The following is a 24,301-nucleotide window of genomic DNA, read 5'->3' as shown; positions in this document are numbered from 1 at the left end:
CGGATGCAACATGGCGGGACTTGCATGACAGGAAGAAGCTTGAAAGGGACTAATGTGCCCTCGCACATTGTGTCAGGAGGGGAAGGAAAGCAACCATGCTGTTTGGATGGAGTCATGTTTTATTGTCTTTAAAACCGTCCTCCCACACTAAAGACCCCCTCCCTTCTAACCTTGTCCAAGACCTAAAGCACATCATTGCCCCCCTCCTGGACCTCAATCATCAACACCTCCCTTGCCATGGGTTGCGTCGCTATTTCCCTTCAACTTGGGCAAATCACTCCCATTCTTAAAAACCCTACGGCTGACCCCAATGACCTTAACAATCTCCGCCCCATCTCTAATCTCCCCCTTCTTTCCAAAGCCCTCGAAAAGTGTGTCCAGCTCTAATTAGATAAACACATCGAAAGCTTCAACCTACTGGACCCCCTACAGCCAGGCTTCAGGAAAGGTTGCAGCACCGAAACTGCCACGCTTAACACTGTCGAGGACATGCACCTACTGGACCCCCTACAGCCAGGCTTCAGGAAAGGTTGCAGCACCGAAACTGCCACGCTTAACACTGTCGAGGACATGCACCTACTGGACCCCCTACAGCCAGGCTTCAGGAAAGGTTGCAGCACCGAAACTGCCATGCTTAACACTGTCGATGACATCCACCTACTGGACCCCCTACAGCCAGGCTTCAGGAAAGGTTGCAGCACCGAAACTGCCATGCTTAACATTGTCGATGACATCCACCTACTGGACCCCCTACAGCCAGGCTTCAGGAAAGGTTGCAGCACCGAAACTGCCATGCTTAACATTGTCGATGACATCCACCTACTGGACCCCCTACAGCCAGGCTTCAGGAAAGGTTGCAGCACCGAAACTGCCATGCTTAACATTGTCGATGACATCCACCTACTGGACCCTCTACAGCCAGGCTTCAGGAAAGGTTGCAGCACCGAAACTGCCATGCTTAACATTGTCGATGACATCCACCACTCCCTCGACAATGGCGAGACCTGCCTACTTATCCTCCTTGATCTCTCCGCTGCGTTCGACACAGTTAACCACTCAGCCCTTCTAAACATTGTCAGAGATCGCTTCGGCCTTAATGGTTCTGCCCATAAATGGTTCGTCTCCTATCTCCAGCACCGAACACAGCAAATCAAAATTCTCGATTGCTTATCAAACCCCACTCCGGTCTCCCTAGGAGTCTCCCAGGGATCCATTCTCTCTCCCTCTCTCTTTAACCTCTTTATGGAACCCCTCACCTTCATTCTTAAACATGCGAGAATCAACTACCACCTCTATGCCGATGACACCCAACTCTACTATAAGATCAAAACCACACGCGGACATCCTACACCTTAACAACACCCTATCTAAGATTCAGTCCTGGTTCCAATTAAATAATCTCAAACTCAATCCCAAAAAACTAAAATCATTCTCTTCTCCCCTAAAAACAACCCTCTCCCCATTCAAACCTGGTTCTCCGACCTTAATGCCCTCAACTGCACACTCTCCCTGTCCAACTCAGTAAAATCCCTAGGTATCTCCATCGATAATAGCCTAATTCTAAATGTGCACATTAGAAACTCGGCTAAAGGAGCCCTCTTCACTCTCCAAGTAGAGTAAGTACAGTGGACAACCCAATATACCCTTGAGGGCTCGGGCAAATGTGAATGAACAGGTAGAAGGGTGCCTTCAAGGGATTTATTTGACAATAAATTTGTATAGTTTAAATTATCATTTGATAGTAGGTTAGTTATATACCTACAATTATATTAATTATCACTTGTTGTATTCTTAAATCAACTTAGTTTATCAGAGTCAAAGTTAAATCAAGTGCGAATGAATCATCACATATTGAACTCAATGTAAATAAATTTGTCCTGAAGATGGTCTTGTTAAAGAAAATCTAAAGACCGAAACGTCGACTCTCACACTGTTTTCCAGAGAAAATGATACCATTGTGAAAAAGTGTTTGATCAATTTGAAAGTGAAGGCATCAATAATTGAAACATTTCCTTTCACTGTATTAATAATTGTTGTTATTTGAAGTACCCTTTTGAACTTTGAATATAAATTCAATTTTTATATATACACCCGACTTTATCTCCTCCTTCTGATTCATTGTCTCTATTGCATTGAGTTCAATATGTGATGATTCATTCGCACTTGATTTAACTTTGACTCTGATAAACTAAGTTGATTTAAGAATACAAGTGATAATTAATATAATTGTAGGTATATAACTAACCTACTTTCAAATAATAATTGAAACTATACAAACTAATTGTCAAATAAATCCCTTGAAGGCACCCTTCTACCTGTTCTCTTCACTCTCCGTCATCTACAGAAAATTAAGCCCTTTATTCCTTCAGATGAATTTAAATTAGTAGTCCAATCTCTGGTCCTTTCACGTATTGATTATGGTAACGCCATCCTCACCGGAATCCCCAAGGTCCACCTTGCTCTACTCAAATCTGTGCTCAACCTTGCAGCCAGGCTCATCACTGACTGCAAACGCTTCAACCACATCTCCCCAGCCCACAAATCCCTTAAATGGCTCCCCACCGAAGGCAGATCCGCCTACAAATCTGCTAGCATTACTCACAAAGGCATCCATAAAAATACACCACCATACCTCGTCAATAAACTCTGCAGAGCGGCCAGCACACGACCCATGAGAAGCACCAATGCTTTCCTCCTAGTCCCACCCCTACTAAAGAAAAATATACACAATCCCGCTCCTTCTGCGGTAATGCCCCAAACATCTGGAACGCCCTTCCCAAAGACCTGCGATGCAACCCTTCCTACATCAGCTGAAAAAAACCTCAAAATCCACCTCCTCAATAAATATTGAGGGTCTTAGCCAGCACCCTGAATTTTCCCTCATCCCTTGCACTTTTCTGGTTCCCCCCACGTTCCTACTGTCTCTCTCGTCCCCCCTCCCCTCCCTCTGCATTCCACTCGCCCAGCTTTCTCCCTTCCCCACTGCTCCTACCTGCTACCTCTCATAGTCCTTCCCATCCCCCTCCCACTCCCCCCTTTCCTATCAAAATGTCCCCCTCTGCTGCCCTCCCCCTTTCTCACGTCTAACTTCCTAATACCTGCTGCCCTTCCTGCCCTTCTCCATCCCATACCATGATACAAAATCTGATCTCCCACTTCCATGTGATACATGTATATAGCCCTCGCTCTATCTAACTATGTTATATGTGTAAATTCTAGATGTTTCTATTTTGTTAACTTGTTTGTATTCCATGCTGTTGAATTTTTGTTCTATACCATTACCATCTTCTTACTCATGTAAAGCGCTCTGATACCTCTGGGTCTAGCCAGCGCTATATAAAACCTCTAAAATAAATAAATAAATAAATACATTGTGTATGTGAGGGTTTGTGGAATCGACAAAAGCTCTTAGTGTCACAGTCTGAGGATTAGTTGCCAAATGGCAGCATGGAAATGGATGGTGTCATTGGTGTCTATGGAAGTGTGGCGGTATCGGCTGCATCAGTTGTACTGTTGTGACGGCTGCCATGTATGCCTGTTCTATTTTCTATCCTATGCCTAATTTCAGCGTCGTTTATCTCTTTTTAGAAAGCGTGACATTCTTAGCCATGCACAGAGATGGTTGCATCATATGTGCTTGCTATCTAGGATGCCTTATGTTTTGCTGTCAGCCAAGGATGCTGCCATGGACGCTCACTGTAGCAGCTAGCATGTTTTTATTTTATTTTTAGTTATGGAGAATCATTAATATGTGAATCGAGATGACACGTTTATCGCCATATTGTTTAGTCTTGTTGATACTTTCATGCTGCAAGTTCAGCTTTGTTTTATAAATAGAAAGATATGATTGGCCATTAGAAACTATGGAAACCAGGCATTTGACCTTGGGTTAGAGGGACTTTGACTAGGACCATCACGCCAGAGGTCACACCAGAGGTCACACTGGTTTGCCGCGCTAGCCCGCCGCTGGACATTTGACCTCTCAATTCAAAGTCCCACAGGATGAGGCAAGAGATGTGACGTAACGCCATCGTCTTACTGCACATTTGACCTTGCTTTTTCAATACTATCTTCAGGAATTCTGTGGGTAAATTCATGGCTTTCTGCCTTGTTTGTGCATAACTCAGAATCCAGATTTAGGCAAAACCACCCTCTGCACCCAGCCTTCAGTTCGCCAAGGAGCTTGGACAGAAAACAGTCTGCATTAGGTGACTAGAGGGGGTTATCTCCCTATAATGTGCAACACAAGTGCTGTCCCCTCAGTTACAGGCCTGAGGTGGTGGCCCTATGGGTGCTGCCCATTGGATTCACACTCTGTTTGGGAGCCCTGTGTCCCCGGTGCATAAGTGCCAAGCTTGGACTTCTTCTGAGGCACCTTTTATGCAGAGGCTCTTCTCTGTAGAAGAATGTGACCCTGAAGAGCACTGGAGCACATTATGCAAATACAGTCTATACCAAAGGCTTCACCAGTTTACAGCAGGCATACAGAGAAGGTGACTGCAATAAAGACATAGGGGGGTGACATACATAGGCTTTTAACACCGTGTAGAAAGTTGTATGAAAGTTGTATGAAAACATGGCATGATGGGAAGGGTTGCTGATGGCTGCAGTGTCACCGGTGGGAGAGGGTCTTCACAGAGACCAGCCACGCCTCTTCTCTGCTAGGTGGCTTGCTGTGTGGCCACAGGTGTTGCACAGGTAGCCTCAGGGGCTATTTGTGGAGTCATGGGATCAGATTTGTGACTTCCCTCAAATACACTTGCCAACTGCAAAAAGTTAGCAGACAGGGCAATAGTTTTGTCTCTCTGCTCTCAAGAGTCGTGACTGATCGCTAAATCATTCCACTCTTAAGGTAGAAATCCAAAGAGGGCGATACATGGTGAGTTTGCCACCTTCCTTTCCACCATGGCCACGTCTCCAGCAGGATGCCAGGAGAATGGGCACTTTTCCCGCCTTTCATTGCATACAAGGCTCTTCGTTCCCAGATCACTGAGTCGTACCTCAGGTTTTCACATGTTCGCTAATGATACCCAGCTGCACCCAAAGCTGCAGGACGGGGTACGTGACCAACAGTTGACCAGACCATGCCTAGCGAGGAGCAAGACTGGGTGCAGCTCAGCCAGCTCGGCCTCAGTGAGGGAGTCTGCGTGAGGGTCCGACTCCCGTGTCCATTATTCTTATGGGCTTGGACCACCTTGGGAAGAGCTTCAGTGCTTGAACTGCGGTCACACTTGACTCAGAGGAGAAGTTGATGTACGGACTTAAAAGGGTGATCAAAAGAGTCTTCCAGCATCCATATGCACGAGGAAGAATGTTACCCTCACTGGCCCTCCCACAGTGTGGGGCACTGTACTGATGACTGCACTAGGCTACTAGCTAAAAGAATCAGGAGTCTGCGAAGGGCAACAAATCATGCCGCACGTCTCACTTTAGGACCGCGTCCCGCAGCTCACATGACCCCTGCACTGAACACTCTACACTTGCCACCGATAAAAGAGCGAACACACTTGAGACCTGCACCGGTGGGTTCAAGCTCACCTAAATAACATCTTCAAAAAATATCTGCCGAACAAATGCGTCTGAACCTGCAGCAGACCTAACCTGCCAAACATAAGCCAGTAAGTAGGGGGTTCCTGCACTCTTAAGCCACCACTGTTTCCAAAACCCCATCCATCCAGCTCAACCCCACAGAGGATTTACTGTTTGGAAATCCACTCGTTGTCGACGGGTGTCCAGCCCCCAGCATTCTCACTCATGATGTTAGGATCACTTGTTTCTAGACTGCCTTCTTCCCACCAAAACCTTTCAGATGACAGTCTGGCTGGGTCTGGTGGCTCAGTGGACTCATGCTTCCACTGCAGGGGCCTGTGTTCGACCTCATGGTCACAGGTTCAAATCCTGGCGGGTCCACTCAGCCTTTCATCCATCTGAGGTCGATAAAATGAGTACCATTGAGTTGGGTAACAATAAACATCTGTTATTCAGCGCCAAGATACCTACGGGTGAACGTGCGCTTTACAAATACTTGTGTAATGTATGTAGCGACAAAAATATATCAAATAAATACATGAGAATAAATAGCTATTAATCCCTGGCAGAGAGCATAATTATATGAATAGGGACATTCATATCCAGAGAAAGCAAGAACTCTCCACATGCTCCAACTTCAGACGCAAACTCTACAAGTCTGTATTCCCATCAGCCCCAAACTATGCAACTTTCCTTCCACCCTGGATCCAAGCCCCCCCACTTATCCTTCCCCCCGGCATTTCAGCAGGCCTTGTGCCGTTTGATACATACAACGTTGCAGGACTTCGAGGATCTGTGCCTTGTAAACCACAAAACTGTTCAGCTCAGCAAACTCCACCACCTTGACTTTGTATCCTGAAAGGAGAGTTTTGGGGTTAGTAAAGATGGCGGGCTTTGGGACGTGGTCAATTACAATTCACTTATTTCAACATTGCAAGAAAACCAGGAGGTGTCATGATATGATGGTGCCTCTGAAAGACTGGTTGTGGTACAGAGTCACCCACGTCAGGTCTCTGAAAGAGCATTAGTCCTGGGAGCTTACAAGCACTTCCTGGATCCACCCAATACATCCCTCTGTGTATTCATGTAACCAGTGCTTAATTTGAGCCAGTGGTTGCTGGTGGGGACACTGGCACCTATTATTAGGGACTAGCACTTATTTTCCTACCTCAGACATTTACTAAGAGCAACAGAGGGAAAACCACCAAAATCAGAGAAACGGAAGAAGAGAAGTATGGAAAAACCATCACAAAGAGAGAAAGCAGGAAGCTGCAAGGATGAGATAAAGGTGCAGCAGTGTCTGGCAGTGGAGTAAAGAGGCATGAGGTGGAGATAGGACTAACATCCTATTCAGGCTTTTGCGCAGAACTACGGGCACCAGCACTCTTTCTTTTACAAATTAAGCACTGCTTGGAGTCAATATGTTATGTATACACATTACAGACAAGCAAAGGTCGTTTAATCTCCTTTATAGTGTCTTACAATCTGCTGAAAGCCTCTGTGTAAGGGCCTGAGCCCCTCAGCCTCACACGGACCCTAAAGCTGGCTTTAACAGACCCTCACTCAGTCATTCATATTACAGGGACTCCAGAGGCTCCAGTCTAAGGGGCATCCTCACACGGACCCTAAAGCTGGCTTTAACAGACCCTCACTCAGTCATTCATATTACAGGGACTCCAGAGGCTCCAGTCTAAGGGGCATCCTCACACGGACCCTAAAGCTGGCTTTAACAGAACCTCACTCAGTCATTCATATTAGAGGGACTCCAGAGGCTCCAGTCTAAGGGGCATCCTCACACGGACCCTAAAGCTGGCTTTAACAGACCCTCACTCAGTCATTCATATTACAGGGACTCCAGAGGCTCCAGTCTAAGGGGCATCCTCACACGGACCCTAAAGCTGGCTTTAACAGACCCTCACTCAGTCATTCATATTACAGGGACTCCAGAGGCTCCAGTCTAAGGGGCATCCGCACACGGACCCTAAAGATGGCTTTACCAGACCCTCACTCAGTCCTTCCTATTACAGGGACTCCAGAGGCTCCAGTCTAAGGGGCATCCTCACACGGACCCTAAAGCTGGCTTTAACAGACCCTCACTCAGTCATTCATATTACAGGGACTCCAGAGGCTCCAGTCTAAGGGGCATCCTCACACGGACCCTAAAGCTGGCTTTAACAGACCCTCACTCAGTCATTCATATTACAGGGACTCCAGAGGCTCCAGTCTAAGGGGCATCCTCACACGGACCCTAAAGCTGGCTTTAACAGACCCTCACTCAGTCATTCATATTACAGGGACTCCAGAGGCTCCAGTCTAAGGGGCATCCTCACACGGACCCTAAAGCTGGCTTTAACAGACCCTCACTCAGTCATTCATATTACAGGGACTCCAGAGGCTCCAGTCTAAGGGGCATCCTCACACGGACCCTAAAGCTGGCTTTAACAGACCCTCACTCAGTCATTCATATTACAGGGACTCCAGAGGCTCCAGTCTAAGGGGCATCCTCACACGGACCCTAAAGCTGGCTTTAACAGACCCTCACTCAGTCATTCATATTACAGGGACTCCAGAGGCTCCAGTCTAAGGGGCATCCTCACACGGACCCTAAAACTGGCTTTAACAGACCCTCACTCAGTCATTCATATTACAGGGACTCCAGAGGCTCCAGTCTAAGGGGCATCCTCACACGGACCCTAAAGCTGGCTTTAACAGAACCTCACTCAGTCATTCATATTACAGGGACTCCAGAGGCTCCAGTCTAAGGGGCATCCTCACACGGACCCTAAAGATGGCTTTAACAGACCCTCACTCAGTCATTCATATTACAGGGACTCCAGAGGCTCCAGTCTAAGGGGCATCCTCACACGGACCCTAAAGATGGCTTTAACAGACCCTCACTCAGTCATTCATATTACAGGGACTCCAGAGGCTCCAGTCTAAGGGGCATCCGCACACGGACCCTAAAGATGGCTTTACCAGACCCTCTCTCAGTCATTCCTATTACAGGGACTCCAGAGGCTCCAGTCTAAGGGGCATCCTCACACGGACCCTAAAGCTGGCTTTAACAGACCCTCACTCAGTCATTCATATTACAGGGACTCCAGAGGCTCGAGTCTAAGGGGCATCCTCACACGGACCCTAAAGCTGGCTTTAACAGACCCTCACTCAGTCATTCATATTACAGGGACTCCAGAGGCTCGAGTCTAAGGGGCATCCTCACACGGACCCTAAAGCTGGCTTTAACAGACCCTCACTCAGTCATTCATATTACAGGGACTCCAGAGGCTCCAGTCTAAGGGGCATCCTCACACGGACCCTAAAACTGGCTTTAACAGACCCTCACTCAGTCATTCATATTACAGGGACTCCAGAGGCTCCAGTCTAAGGGGCATCCTCACACGGACCCTAAAGCTGGCTTTAACAGAACCTCACTCAGTCATTCATATTACAGGGACTCCAGAGGCTCCAGTCTAAGGGGCATCCTCACACGGACCCTAAAGCTGGCTTTAACAGACCCTCACTCAGTCATTCATATTACAGGGACTCCAGAGGCTCCAGTCTAAGGGGCATCCTCACACGGACACTAAAGCTGGCTTTAACAGACCCTCACTCAGTCATTCATATTACAGGGACTCCAGAGGCTCCAGTCTAAGGGGCATCCTCACACGGACCCTAAAGCTGGCTTTAACAGACCCTCACTCAGTCATTCATATTACAGGGACTCCAGAGGCTCCAGTCTAAGGGGCATCCTCACACGGACCCTAAAGCTGGCTTTAACAGACCCTCACTCAGTCATTCATATTACAGGGACTCCAGAGGCTCCAGTCTAAGGGGCATCCGCACACGGACCCTAAAGATGGCTTTACCAGACCCTCACTCAGTCCTTCCTATTACAGGGACTCCAGAGGCTCCAGTCTAAGGGGCATCCTCACACGGACCCTAAAGCTGGCTTTAACAGACCCTCACTCAGTCATTCATATTACAGGGACTCCAGAGGCTCCAGTCTAAGGGGCATCCTCACACGGACCCTAAAGCTGGCTTTAACAGACCCTCACTCAGTCATTCATATTACAGGGACTCCAGAGGCTCCAGTCTAAGGGGCATCCTCACACGGACCCTAAAGCTGGCTTTAACAGACCCTCACTCAGTCATTCATATTACAGGGACTCCAGAGGCTCCAGTCTAAGGGGCATCCTCACACGGACCCTAAAGCTGGCTTTAACAGACCCTCACTCAGTCATTCATATTACAGGGACTCCAGAGGCTCCAGTCTAAGGGGCATCCTCACACGGACCCTAAAGCTGGCTTTAACAGACCCTCACTCAGTCATTCATATTACAGGGACTCCAGAGGCTCCAGTCTAAGGGGCATCCTCACACGGACCCTAAAGCTGGCTTTAACAGACCCTCACTCAGTCATTCATATTACAGGGACTCCAGAGGCTCCAGTCTAAGGGGCATCCTCACACGGACCCTAAAACTGGCTTTAACAGACCCTCACTCAGTCATTCATATTACAGGGACTCCAGAGGCTCCAGTCTAAGGGGCATCCTCACACGGACCCTAAAGCTGGCTTTAACAGAACCTCACTCAGTCATTCATATTACAGGGACTCCAGAGGCTCCAGTCTAAGGGGCATCCTCACACGGACCCTAAAGATGGCTTTAACAGACCCTCACTCAGTCATTCATATTACAGGGACTCCAGAGGCTCCAGTCTAAGGGGCATCCTCACACGGACCCTAAAGATGGCTTTAACAGACCCTCACTCAGTCATTCATATTACAGGGACTCCAGAGGCTCCAGTCTAAGGGGCATCCGCACACGGACCCTAAAGATGGCTTTACTAGACCCTCTCTCAGTCATTCCTATTACAGGGACTCCAGAGGCTCCAGTCTAAGGGGCATCCTCACACGGACCCTAAAGCTGGCTTTAACAGACCCTCACTCAGTCATTCATATTACAGGGACTCCAGAGGCTCGAGTCTAAGGGGCATCCTCACACGGACCCTAAAGCTGGCTTTAACAGACCCTCACTCAGTCATTCATATTACAGGGACTCCAGAGGCTCGAGTCTAAGGGGCATCCTCACACGGACCCTAAAGCTGGCTTTAACAGACCCTCACTCAGTCATTCATATTACAGGGACTCCAGAGGCTCCAGTCTAAGGGGCATCCTCACACGGACCCTAAAACTGGCTTTAACAGACCCTCACTCAGTCATTCATATTACAGGGACTCCAGAGGCTCCAGTCTAAGGGGCATCCTCACACGGACCCTAAAGCTGGCTTTAACAGACCCTCACTCAGTCATTCATATTACAGGGACTCCAGAAGCTCCAGTCTAAGGGGCATCCTCACACGGACACTAAAGCTGGCTTTAACAGACCCTCACTCAGTCATTCATATTACAGGGACTCCAGAGGCTCCAGTCTAAGGGGCATCCTCACACGGACCCTAAAGCTGGCTTTAACAGAACCTCACTCAGTCATTCATATTACAGGGACTCCAGAGGCTCCAGTCTAAGGGGCATCCTCACACGGACCCTAAAGCTGGCTTTAACAGACCCTCACTCAGTCATTCATATTACAGGGACTCCAGAGGCTCCAGTCTAAGGGGCATTCTCACACGGACCCTAAAGCTGGCTTTAACAGACCCTCACTCAGTCATTCATATTACAGGGACTCCAGAGGCTCCAGTCTAAGGGGCATCCTCACACGGACCCTAAAGCTGGCTTTAACAGACCCTCACTCAGTCATTCATATTACAGGGACTCCAGAGGCTCGAGTCTAAGGGGCATCCTCACACGGACCCTAAAGCTGGCTTTAACAGACCCTCATTCAGTCATTCATATTACAGGGACTCCAGAGGCTCGAGTCTAAGGGGCATCCTCACACGGACCCTAAAGCTGGCTTTAACAAACCCTCACTCAGTCATTCATATTACAGGGACTCCAGAGGCTTCAGTCTAAGGGGCATCCTCACACGGACCCTAAAGCTGGCTTTAACAGACCCTCAGTCAGTCATTCATATTACAGGGACTCCAGAGGCTCCAGTCTAAGGGGCATCCTCACACGGACCCTAAAGCTGGCTTTAACAGACCCTCACTCAGTCATTCATATTACAGGGACTCCAGAGGCTCCAGTCTAAGTGGCATCCTCACACGGACCCTAAAGATGGCTTTAACAGACCCTCACTCAGTCATTCATATTACAGGGACTCCAGAGGCTCCAGTCTAAGGGGCATCCTCACACGGACCCTAAAGCTGGCTTTAACAGACCCTCACTCAGTCATTCATATTACAGGGACTCCAGAGGCTCCAGTCTAAGTGGCATCCTCACACGACCCTAAAGATGGCTTTAACAGACCCTCACTCAGTCATTCATATTACAGGGACTCCAGAGGCTCCAGTCTAAGGGGCATCCTCACACGGACCCTAAAGCTGGCTTTAACAGACCCTCACTCAGTCATTCATATTACAGGGACTCCAGAGGCTCCAGTCTAAGGGGCATCCTCACACGGACCCTAAAGATGGCTTTAACAGACCATCACTCAGTCATTCATATTACAGGGACTCCAGAGGCTCCAGTCTAAGGGGCATCCTCACACGGACCCTAAAGCTGGCTTTAACAGACCCTCAGTCAGTCATTCATATTACAGGGACTCCAGAGGCTCCAGTCTAAGGGGCATCCTCACACGGACCCTAAAGCTGGCTTTAACAGACCCTCAGTCAGTCATTCATATTACAGGGACTCCAGAGGCTCCAGTCTAAGGGGCATCCTCACACGGACCCTAAAGCTGGCTTTAACAGACCCTCACTCAGTCATTCATATTACAGGGACTCCAGAGGCTCCAGTCTAAGGGGCATCCTCACACGGACCCTAAAGCTGGCTTTAACAGACCCTCACTCAGTCATTCATATTACAGGGACTCCAGAGGCTCCAGTCTAAGGGGCATCCTCACACGGACCCTAAAGATGGCTTTAACAGACCCTCACTCAGTCATTCATATTACAGGGACTCTAGAGGCTCCAGTCTAAGGGGCATCCTCACACGGACCCTAAAGCTGGCTTTAACAGAACCTCACTCAGTCATTCATATTACAGGGACTCCAGAGGCTCCAGTCTAAGGGGCATCCTCACACGGACCCTAAAGATGGCTTTAACAGACCCTCACTCAGTCATTCATATTACAGGGACTCCAGAGGCTCCAGTCTAAGGGGCATCCTCACACGGACCCTAAAGCTGGCTTTAACAGAACCTCACTCAGTCATTCATATTACAGGGACTCCAGAGGCTCCGGTCTAAGGGGCATATTTGGAAAAATAATCCCACAGTGCTGCAAGCCACCGTGCTGCGCTGAGCTACAGGAAAAGGGCAGGAAAGCGCTGCATTTAACATTATATGGCTCTTTCCCTGCGCTAGCTCACAATGTGCTGACTGCCGCCAATCCACGCATTGTAAGCAGGATTGTTTTTGTGCAGGAAGGAGCGCCTTCCCACACAAAAACAATCCTTCGAGGTAATTTCCTCTTTCTATGTGTGCTGCAGAATAATGATATTTCGCCTTGTTACGCCTCCCCTGGCAGCGCGAAGCATTCTGACCCATTCCCAGGTCTACCAATAATGTTAAATCTTGGAATGCACCGAAATCTATGGGTGAATGCGTAGGAACACCTGCGCTCCACCCAGGGATCGCCTCCCTGGGGCAGAGTAACGCAATGCAGCGACTCTAGATGTATCAAGTCACACAGGGCCACACAAGGTGGCTTGATAAATCTAACTTATGAGCTGCGTCGCTCTTGCGCCCCGTTTCGTGGCACAAGGTTGATTCAACTCTGATAAATTTGGCTCCAACTGTTCTCCAAATCCAATCTCTGTTTCTCTTAGCCTACCCGTTACCCATCCTTCCCACTCACTTACCATACTTGACTCTGGGGCTGTAACAGGCATGGTTGTGTCGGGGGTCCACGTCATCTTCTATGCTCAAAGTCATAGTCTTTTTAGGACAGGGGCCTTTAAAATAAACACAAAGCCTTCATAAGTCATGTTCTGACCCAAGTACAACAAGTTAATGACTTTGCCATGAAGGTTAAGGATCATATTTTTGACTCATGGCTTGCTATCAGTGTACAGATTGATGCTCTGACCGACCTTTCCATCATCTGGTTAGATCATCTTGACCTTAGTTTCTACATCAGCTTTCCACACCCAAGGATAAAGGGAAATATCTTATACTGTATTTTGTCACCTCTAGACGTGTATCCATCAATCAACTTAAAACGGTATTTCTGGAGTTACTAGAAAAAGTAGGCAGAAGATGCCCATTCATCAAAGTCTCCGGCATAATCTCATATACCCCAAAATACCCCATGGAACCCAGGCCCATTCTGAGTCCCCCCCAGTAAATTGTTTTTACCCCTCCATTATGAGTTGCCCAGGCTGGGATGGGGAACAGCACCTGGCTCCAGTTTTAATAGACATTTTGTGTATCATTGCCCAATTTTCCAGAGTTAATGATTTCAGGTAACACCACAAGTCCGCGCAGAAAGTTAGCGCAACTCCACATCTGGATTCAGGTAGTTTTGCCTTAGTACGGATTTATCAAGAAACTCACAATGACAACTGTGTTCTAAATATTTTGCACCTGGGTGTATATCACAATATAGGCCAGCACATTTATCGACTCAACGAGGTTGACTTTCACTTATCATCAAGGTATGCTATGCATGGGGAAGTATATATTTACTATTAATTCCACACCAGCTTATCTTGACGATATTGTGCAAGTCCATACTATGGGGTCAATAGAAGTGCAGGTCATTATTTAAACTTCAGTATTATGGCAGCGTACTGCCGAACCCTAATTATCCGATGTCAACTGCCATACTGTAATCAACCGCCCTCACCTACCGTACCGTACTCTAATTAACCAACGTCAACTGCCAAACCCTAATTAACCGATGTCAACTGCAATACTGTAATCAACCGCCCTCACCTACCGTACCGTACTCTAATTAACCAACGTCAACTGCCAAACCCTAATTAACCGATGTCAACTGCAATACTGTAATCAACTGCCCTCACCTACCGTACCGTACTCTAATTAACCAACGTCAACTGCCGAACCCTAATCAACCAACGTCAACTGCTGCACCCTAATCAACCGATGTCAACTGCTGCACCCATATCAACCGAAGTCAACTGTTGCTCCCTAATCAACCAAAGTCAACTGCTGAACCCTAATTAAGTGACATCAACTGCCATACCCTAATCAACCGACATAAACAGCTGTACCCTAATTAGCTAACGTCAACTGCCTTACCCAATTAACCAACAACTGCTGTACCCTAATCAACTGACCTGAATCTACACATACTAGTGTTGAGGCTTCGACACTTTCAGACCTCTCTATAAACAACTTTGAAATAATTGTACATGTTTTGGGCACTACTAAACTCCAGAATGTTCACATTTCCTGGACATATGCTAACCTCTGTGGTTATGCACATACCATTTTATGGCCATAATCAAGACGGGACTTCATGTACGTATCCGACTAGAAAAGGACGATCATTGTCTCGGCATGACGGGAAATTGCATTGGCCCAAAGCGGAAGACCGGATAAAGGTTCAAATGTCTCAGCCTGATTCATCTATAAAGTCATTGTATATCACAAAAACCATACTCGGGTTTAAGCACATAAGAGACAGCTGGATTAGCCCTCTCACACCGGCCCAGAGCCAACTGGCCATATACAGAGGTAAAGGTTTTTAAATCGGAAAGTCGAAGGCCTGAAACACATCCTATGTCCACCTGTGCCAAGAACTGCCTAACTAACCTTACAAGCAAAACAAAGGAGGATGCCAATGCTGATAACCAATTAGCAAAATGAATAAGTCGCGGAAGAAAATTTCAAACAACCACGTCTGTACTAATTAATAGTATGTATTCCAATAACATCTTTTTTTGTATATATTACTCAAATGAATCTTGTTAAAGAATTTTTTTTTTTCAATACAAAAATGAAAAAGTAACACCACAACAATTTTTTGACAAAGAAACATATAAAAACCATACAATTGACACCAATGATTGTACTGTCGGTATAGCCGATGTACTAACTTACGAACACATTCATACACCACTCCTTATTCATCAAAGAACACTCATTCAGACAAACTGCCTTTGGTTACCTACTGACCACAATTTGAATGAACCAAAGGACTGTCCAAACCTAGTAAAATGTTGATCGATTCAGTTTAAATGTGCATGTCATCTATTGAGGCAATCGTTTTACAATTGAGCAAAATAATTCTTGGGATGCACCAAAAAGATCACATTACACCAGTGTTTGGTATCACAACAGAAAAAGGGTCGACGCATTTCGAACCCCTATTTCTTTAAACAAAGGGGTTCTCCTCAGGACCAAGACATGAAGTGGCAGCGCATTTATAGATGCCCTTCCTTTATTCACAAGTAGACGATATACAGTGATGAAAATTGGGTAACTGCCTCCGTTGGTTTGTTTATGCCACGTACTTGAGCGGGAGCGTATCGCTCCGTGCTTACTGGTGCTTCAACAGGCGGTATCTCGGCTGTCTGCAAATTTCTGGTCAGTAGGTAACCAAAGGCAGTTTGTCTGAATGAGTGTTCTTTGAGGAATGAGGAGTGGTGTATGAATGTGTTCGTAAGTTAGTACATCGGCTATACCGACAGTACAATCATTGGTGTCAACTGTATGCTTTTTATATGTTTCTTTGTCAAAAAATTGTTGTGGTGTTTCTTTTTTCATTTTTGTATTAAAAAAATAAAAAATAAAAAAACAATTTTTCTTTCACAAGATTCATTTGAATAATATATACAAAAAAAGATGTTATTGGAATAAATACTATTAATTAGTACAGACGTGGTTGTTTGAAATTTTCATCCGCGACTTATTCATTTTGCTAATTGGTTATCAGCATTGGCATCCTCCTTTGTTTTGCTTGTGTTTGGGCTCAGCCTTGCTGGTTCAAGCCACACCCATTCTTGTATCTAACTAACCTTACAGCATTGTCCAAGACTTTTCAGTTTGTCCTGTAATATTCTCCTGAAGCATGAAAGCACATCAGCTAAAAACGCATATATTAAATATAAAACTCATTTATGAGCACCGATGAGCTCTGGGCAAGTCCCTGGGATAGGGTGCAGCCTCCCCCTCTCAGGGTGGATTAGGGTTCTAAGTTCTCAATGTGCATCTGCTTCACTATTGTCCAATGCCTTGTACATTTCATGTGTAGAACTTAGGCATCTGGGATTTCAGAAAAACTCTCTTCAAAGAATTGTGGCATAGATAATAGAGACAATGTTCCCCAGATGAATGGCAAAAAGACGTGTGAGGCACTGCCGACAGGATTTTGTTGTTTGTGAACCAGAGAGAGGGTATGTTTGGGTGTGCACAGGCCACTTTCATCTTTATAGCCAACGGTAGTATTTACAATGCCATCCTGACCAGCACCTCGCCTGACTTGATGAAAAAAATGACTCCAAAATGACAAAAATCCAATAAGGGGAACCAGAAATGTAGGTTTTTTAAGTTTTGTATCAAAGCAGCGCCAACAAGTGCAAAGCGCCAACTGCAGCAATGGTTCACACTACGCTGAGGCAAGAGTTACGTTTTCAGGCTACCCACGATGGAGTGCAAATCAGATACAAGGGCCAAGTCCATCACAGTGGAAAAGTTATCTCCCAATGTCAATAGCCTTCAATGGAAGCAGGCAGCTTGCTGGCGCCAAGAGAAGGGGTCTTGAGGTCAATGCAGTAAAAGCTCAAGTGCATGAAGTTCAAGTCTTGGCACCCCTAAGGTCATTAACATCAATCGAGTCTCCTTGAATGGCAGTGCCAACAAAACTGTGGCTGAGAACCAAGGAAGGCTTCAGCCTCAATGGATTCTGTCGTAGAAAGAAGAACATAGCGGGAGATAAGGCAAGGTCAGGCACGCTGGCGATGCACTCTTGGCAGATCAGCTGGCAGTTTGGTTCCAGTCCACCCATGGTTTTCCAGGCATAAAGTTAGCAAAATGTTTCTAAGCCCCCAGAGTTTAGGGTTAGGCAGGAGGAGTACACTCTGACACCAGTCAAGGGTTTCAGCACCTCACTAACAGAGCTTAGTGGTCAGGAATCACTCTACAGACGCCACCAGCAGTGTACAGGGCAGGTCCAGTGGAAACAAGTCAGTTGCGCACTTCTAGGAAGGTTGGCTTCTTTCAACTTCAGTGTCCCTGTAGCTTAACAAGAGGCCAGCCAACTGACCCATCGAGTCCATGTCTTTGTCCTCGGTACACGCGGGGGCAGGTCCAGCCTTTAGGATTCTCCTCAAAGGTCTCAACAGCAGGTACAGGTCTTCTTCAGTCTTCTACAGGCCTAGTAGTGTTCTGAAGATGGTGCCTAGGGGTGCACATTTGTGCCTGCACTAGCTGTGGGGGTCCTGGCTCTTCCCTAACCGATACAGAAGAAAATTCCCAGGGGTAACCATATCCACTTTTACAGACGGTCCTGAGTGCCCTACTTCAAACAATCCCACAGTGACCATTTCTACCAAAGTCCAACATGGGAGAACGTTTGCAGTGCTCTAGAGGTGTGGTGACCCCTTCTCTGTGGTCACTCAAAACTGGCCTGGCTGCCTAGGACAAAAGAGTAGGCAAGCCCAGAGGTTAGCTATATATGCTTGCGACAGGATGAGCCGCTTTGAAGTTAATGAAGTTCCTGAGCACTGCTATGATGGTCGTCCTACCAGAGGAACAGAACATCTCCCCACACTTAAGGCCTTTGTCTCAGGTCTGGGAGCAAGTTCACACCTCATCAAGGGGCTATTCAATCTTGGGTGACATCTGGAACCTCATGAAAATAGCCGTCTGCAGGCTTTAGACAGATAAAAAGGTGATTTTTTAAAAGTACTTTTAATGAAATATTTTGTACAAATCCAACTTTACCTATGATAATTGGGCTTGTAATAAACATTTTTATAAGTCCAAGAATTAATTTTGTAACTATTTCCTAAGTGGAGAAAACATTATTTCATTGCAATATTATATACCAATGCTTTTTGGTGGAATAGCTAACCATGTTACACTGAAAATAGCTTTTGGGACCCTGTCACTGTAAAGACATATTTTACATTAAACTTAAACATGAACTAATGTTATATATCGTGCACCATTCATTATTGGGCATTAAGGCATGGCACATTAGAGGTGACTAATTATTATTCATGAAGAGGGTTAATGTTGGTCAAAAGGGGTGTTTGGAGAAGGTTGAATTTACAATCTTAAAACTGCACACACAAGCTACAGTGGTAGGCCTGCAGTCATGTTTTGCACTGTCACTCTAGTATTGTCATGATGTGTGCCGCAGTCCACCAAGGACATTTAACTTACAGGCCCTTGGTCCACTTTGTACCATATACTGGGGATGTATATGTAAATTAAATATGCCAGTTAGAAGTATAGCCAACTTCTAAATGTTTTAGGGGTCAGAGCAAATGCATTGAAGCCTGGTTAGCAGAGTTCCATTGCAAAAAGCCAGTAGTATCAGTCCAAACAGGCATTTTCCTACAGTGGGAGCTTTCTTGAACAGAGGCAGGGGCTCAGTATTTGTATGCCCAGGGTGAAGCACTTCAGTGAGGACCTAAGTCTTCACCGCCACAGTGGGTAGCTGGAGGTCAAGAACCTTGACCTTGGACCGGAGCAGACGCTTGAGCGCCCGGCTCCGCCGGCCCTTGGCCTCGGACTATCATCCTGATTCCTATCCTCGCCGATTTTCGAGGTGCAACGTGCGCGACGACGCGCTGACCGCGCCGCCGCTTTCCCGGAGTCTGAGCCCGCCCGGATGCCGGAGCTCTTGGTGCCTTTGTTCTCCGCGCTGGACCCCTGCTCCATTGTGGCCTTGGCCGGCCCCCTGGAAGCGCCGCAGTCACTGGACCCCCGGCGCAAATCTGAGCCCCGCGGCCCCGATCCCGCCTCACACCACGGACTGTCGCCAGACGAGCCGGGGGAGAGACGCCCGGACACCTCCCTCACCTTTCAACTGACGGGCTGGAGCTATAGGGTAAGCCCCGGTGTGGCGGGTCTCCTGCCCCGCTCTGTGGCCCGCGCTGTGGAAGGCTGCAGACCCCCTTCTTCTATTGCCTAGTCGGCTGCAAAGAGAGTCCGAGGGAGGGGAAGCGACTGTTGGCTTTCACCTGTTGCGGCGCAGACCTGCGGGGAATTGCCTCCTTGTTACGACCCCCCCCCTGGCCACTGTACCGTTCAGCGGTAAAACATGGCGTTGATTGCCTGCTCGCTGCTGGGGGGTGATGCCCCGGTCTCGCCCGTTGCCCGCTTCGCCCTCCCTCTACCAGACTCCAGCTCCACAGTGCCGTCCCGGATTGCTGCCGATGTGGGGGCGCAGCTTCCGCTGACATGCGGCTCCGTTCTGGCTGCCCTGCGGGACTTTCGTCTGCAATTGTGTGTTGGCTTGCAAACGCTGAGTGAGCGGATCGACTCCATACTGTCGGCTGCGGGTCGTGAGCGCCCCGTTTGTTCTCAACAAGACGTGGGTCTGCCAGTGCTTCTGTCCTCTTGCGGGGACGCAACGACTGGGTATAATCGTGCTACACTGGTGTCTGCATCTGGCTTTCCCGGCACCCAGGATCAATCGATCTCCTGCTCAATTGTAGACACTTTGTTTCCCCGTTCATTGCCGCCTGCTTTGTTGTTGCCTGCCTCACCGCGCCCGCAAGAGTATCCAGCTGAGCGACACCTGACGTCCTCGAGGAACCGTTCACGGTGGCCTACGGCTTCTTTTATGTGGAACTCCTGTACGTTACAGGCCAGGTCTGGATTTTATATGGTGCACAAGGGGACCTTAATAGATGATCGGCGGCCATTTTGTGACTCTACTTCTCCATCTTCTCCTAAGCGGCCATATTGTCTTTGTCTGCACGGGCTGCGGGGCCTTCATGTGGGGGCTAGTCTAATCTTACGCCCGCGATCGGGCCAGGGCTAGATTGATTTCTATCACCATGGTTTCACGGATGGGCTGGCCTGGGACTGGAACTGTCTGCATATGTTGTGCGCACTCGTCGCGATTTGTCTGCCTTCATTATATTGTTGTGACACGTTATCTTCACGCGACCGCCTTCGGGCGTAGTGGGTTCTCAGTGTGTGGAGACGTAGTTGGCCGGTGGTTTCGGGCGCTCCGAGGTTACGTGGGCTCCTCCCCGCTTTCTTCTTTGTTTTCTTATTTTCTTTCCTTTATTCCTACTTTCTCTCTTGTCTATATTTCGGGTTCATTGGGCGACAGGCACTATGCTGGGGGGGGGGCAGGCCGTAGCCTCCGCATTGGTGTAGGGTGGGGGGGTAATTTACTGTTTCTTTTTAGTTCTATGGGCCTTTTTCTTCTATGTCTCTGCGCTGTCCTTGTTTCCGATTCGGGGTCCGGGTGTGGGGTGGATTGAGTGGGGGCGGCTTTGGAGGGGTGCGTATTTACTCATGTGACTATCCTGTTATATAACTGCATCGCCTCACTGTCTGAGATTTTCTATGGCCGTTTTTAATGATGCTGCTGCTCTCCTGTGTGATGAAGCCATCTTGCGGACTCGAATCTCCTTGGTTCTATCCTCTACTGACTTTTTTCTCGATAAAATTATTTTGAAAACCTTAAAATTAACCTCCACTTCTCCTTCCCCTGGTGTCAAGGATCTCTCCAGTGTATAACTCCTGACTCGTTGCTAATCTTGACCATTGATGCACAGGGGATGTAATGTTTGTCTCAGTGCTTAACTGTTTTGTGGCCGGCCTGATGGTTGTAGGCCCGTATTTGTTCTTTTAATATGCACAAATAAAGGTTTTTCAAAAAAAAAAAAAAAAAAAAAAAAAAGAACCTTGACCTTCCTTCACATGACCATGGCACAGGAGGCACTCTCTTCTGTGGCATGGCCCAGAAGCAAAACAAGCCCAGTGTTTGGTGAGGTGTCCAGGCCACTGGCATCCTGAAGTCGCCTAATACCAATTGTCCTCAATATATGTTTAGGTCAATTCATCCCCAGCATCATATGCAGGGTTTTAGAATCTGTTTGGAAATAGTATTGAGGGTTTGGGCCCTCCCCCGAGGTGGAGGTGAAGTATGGGAGTCTGATGGACCTTCTCTTAAAGCAGTCATAGTGTGGAGTCTTCCCTTGCTTGGAGATACAGAACTTCCCGTCACGGATGGCCTTGGGGTTTCATGAAGGCACAGTTACTGCAGGTCTTGGAGTTGTGTTCCGACCTCAGAGAGCACAGACATGCCAGTGCCAGTTTTGGATCCATGTCTGGTGGTGCAGAAATAAAGGAACAGATGTTAGTGTGCAAGAGTGGCGCCTATATGCAGTTCCGAAACGAGGAAGTTGGCACAGAGCTGCATGTTGCCACCTAATGACATGCAGAAGTACGGTCTAAAAAGTTTCTAGATCAAGTCTGATGCCTGGAGAATATTCAAACGGTGAGGAATCTGCGGTTAGAAGTATCTATCAGAATAACTTTGTTAGGCTTTGCTTGAAAGTAACAGAATTAAGAATGTAGGTACAAGCAGCTACAGCTAATTCCGTTCAGCTTTTTAGTTTTATTCAATATAGACTTTAATTATTTCTGATGAACACCTGGACATGAACCAGCATTAGTGTGGTTTTCTGCATGCAGAGAAGGATGACTTACAGGGACAAAATCTGGGTCCTTGTCTTGCGAACGATAAAGGGCGATTAATAGGTCGCCCATTACAGTCTTTGGTGACTAGCTGCCTTGGTGAGTCATCATAAAACTGTTCTTTGACTGGACTGGACCCTCCCAAAATGCTTAAACCTGGATTTTGAGAAAATAATAATTGTTGGAGCTTTTGGAGAGATGAATTTCAGCATTTATGTGGCAAGAGTCTCCCATGTAAGACTGATTTACAACTTTCTCAGGTCTTTTTGTTGCAAAGTTCACAAAAGACCCATTTTGCCAACAAGGGCAGCACACATTTTATTTTCATACCGTTGTAAATGGAGCAACGTCATGAATATTCAAGGTGCAAGGCAATCAATGAGCCACAACCAAACTCACTTTATTCATTTCATCTAATGTGTGAGGTTCATACGGATCTACCTAGATCATGCTTTTCTGACCAGAGATAACCACACCAACTTGAAATCCCTCTGTTTTTAAGGTACACTGATGGACTGGATTTGTGTGGTTTTCTTGTCCAAGTTCCCTTCACCGTTGGTTTAGAAAAGTAGGTGAATTTCACAAATTTTGCAATTCAGGTTTTCTATTTGTGCCCTTTCATTATCAACCTAAAGAGGATAAAAGATTTCCAGGGGCATTTAAAGTTTTGATGCCTGACTGCCAAACTACCAATGTGACGCAAAGGTGCCCACCATATCAGCAACTTACAAACCTCTAAGGAAGAATTTCTTGCAGGTGGAGCATGGTTTTTCACCCAAGTGGAATCTTACATTGTAGAAAAAAAACATAGTCCCTCATGTCTGCTCACCATGTGACACTCCCTCTACTGTGTCACCCCCTCCTAGTACCCGTCCTGTGGTACCTCTTCTCTGTTGCATCCTGACTTTGCCCCTTCCTGTCACCTCTGTTTGGCCCATGTATATCCTGGATGTGGCTAGCACGGTAGGGGTCCATATGCAGTTCTTTAAGGCACAATATCACCAAAGCACTGGTAGTTTTAGCCTACAAATATGAGGTTTTTTAAAATGCTTTTGTCCTAGCCCTTATGATTTAAAGAAGTGATTCTGGCTTAAATGATATCAGAAATGCTACCCTAAAGTGGGCAACCAGCCCAGCGCCTTATCAGCTGGAGTCACGTCCATCAAAAGGTTGTCACAATTGTAGAGTGAACTGTGATTCCATCATCAGAGGTGCAGCTTTTTGCCACTCTCAAAATAGGGAAGTGGAATGAAAAGGAGCAGAGGCAGGACATCTGCCTTTTTCTTGGATGTCCCATCTGCTCTTCAAGCTCTGAGTCTTTTTGCAAGCTGCAGGTTTTTTGCAGCTGGAGATGTCACCGACTGAGCTACTGTGCTGGTGCAAAGGATGGGCAGTGGCTGCTAAGCCACATTCTCCCTATCACTGTACTCTACTGCCCTGTTGAAGACAAATGCCAGTGCAAACCATTCTCAGCACTTTTCCTCCTTCAAAAACTCCAGAAACCTCACTTACCTTCCGCGCACTGACATACGTCTTCAGTGCAGAGGGCATTTACCAGCCTGCTCCCGGATGGGAGGTTGTAGAAAATATTGCACTTCCGGTCTGTAGGTGGAAATGGAGAGGTCAGTGCAGCCAAAGGACAGAAAAACATAAGCTCAGTTGCAACTAATTCCATGTCTAAATACCTAATCATGGCAAGAATACACAATGGCTTAAATCACTGGATGAGAGGGCCTCCCATGCCTGTGGACACTGATGACATCACAAGATGTGCCGGCGACCTTTATTACAAGAAGAGGGTGACATATCGTACATGTATGGAATGGACACTTTATGACAGTAACATTTCAAGACAGAGATAAGGGCAGGAAAGAAGCCTCGTGGGGCAGAGGTGTCACAAGTGCAGCTCCTAGTGGTTCTTGATGCTCACATTGGTGACAAATGGCAAGCCTGTCTGTTCCTTGCTGGCACCTGCTGGGAGGGGATAGTGCATAACCTAACCCCTGTCTTCACTACCCTGGGACATGTACCTCAGGTATGGTTTGTCTGAAAGTGCCCCAAACTTGGACGTACAGAGGCTAC

The 24,301-nt window shown here is 47.2% G+C and overlaps 1 protein-coding gene across 1 annotated transcript in view; it reads right to left on the bottom strand.

Moving 5' to 3' along the window:
• LOC146869286 (complement C4-like) overlaps positions 1-24,301 on the bottom strand; it is a 252,295-nt gene that overhangs the window by 106,645 nt on the left and 121,349 nt on the right. Inside the window, exons 9-11 of the mRNA XM_085647007.1 lie at positions 23,732-23,821; positions 13,444-13,536; positions 6,301-6,384 (exon numbers count right to left, since the gene is read on the bottom strand). Coding sequence (XP_085503133.1) covers positions 6,301-6,384; positions 13,444-13,536; positions 23,732-23,821 — 267 coding nt within the window. The remainder of the gene's footprint in view (positions 1-6,300; positions 6,385-13,443; positions 13,537-23,731; positions 23,822-24,301) is intronic.

Source organism: Triturus cristatus, chromosome 1_1, assembly GCF_964204655.1.
Source record: "Triturus cristatus chromosome 1_1, aTriCri1.1, whole genome shotgun sequence".
Classification (NCBI taxonomy): domain Eukaryota; kingdom Metazoa; phylum Chordata; class Amphibia; order Caudata; family Salamandridae; genus Triturus; species Triturus cristatus.
The sequence above is the reverse complement of the archived record's forward strand: the minus strand, read 5'-3'. Positions and strand labels throughout refer to the sequence as shown.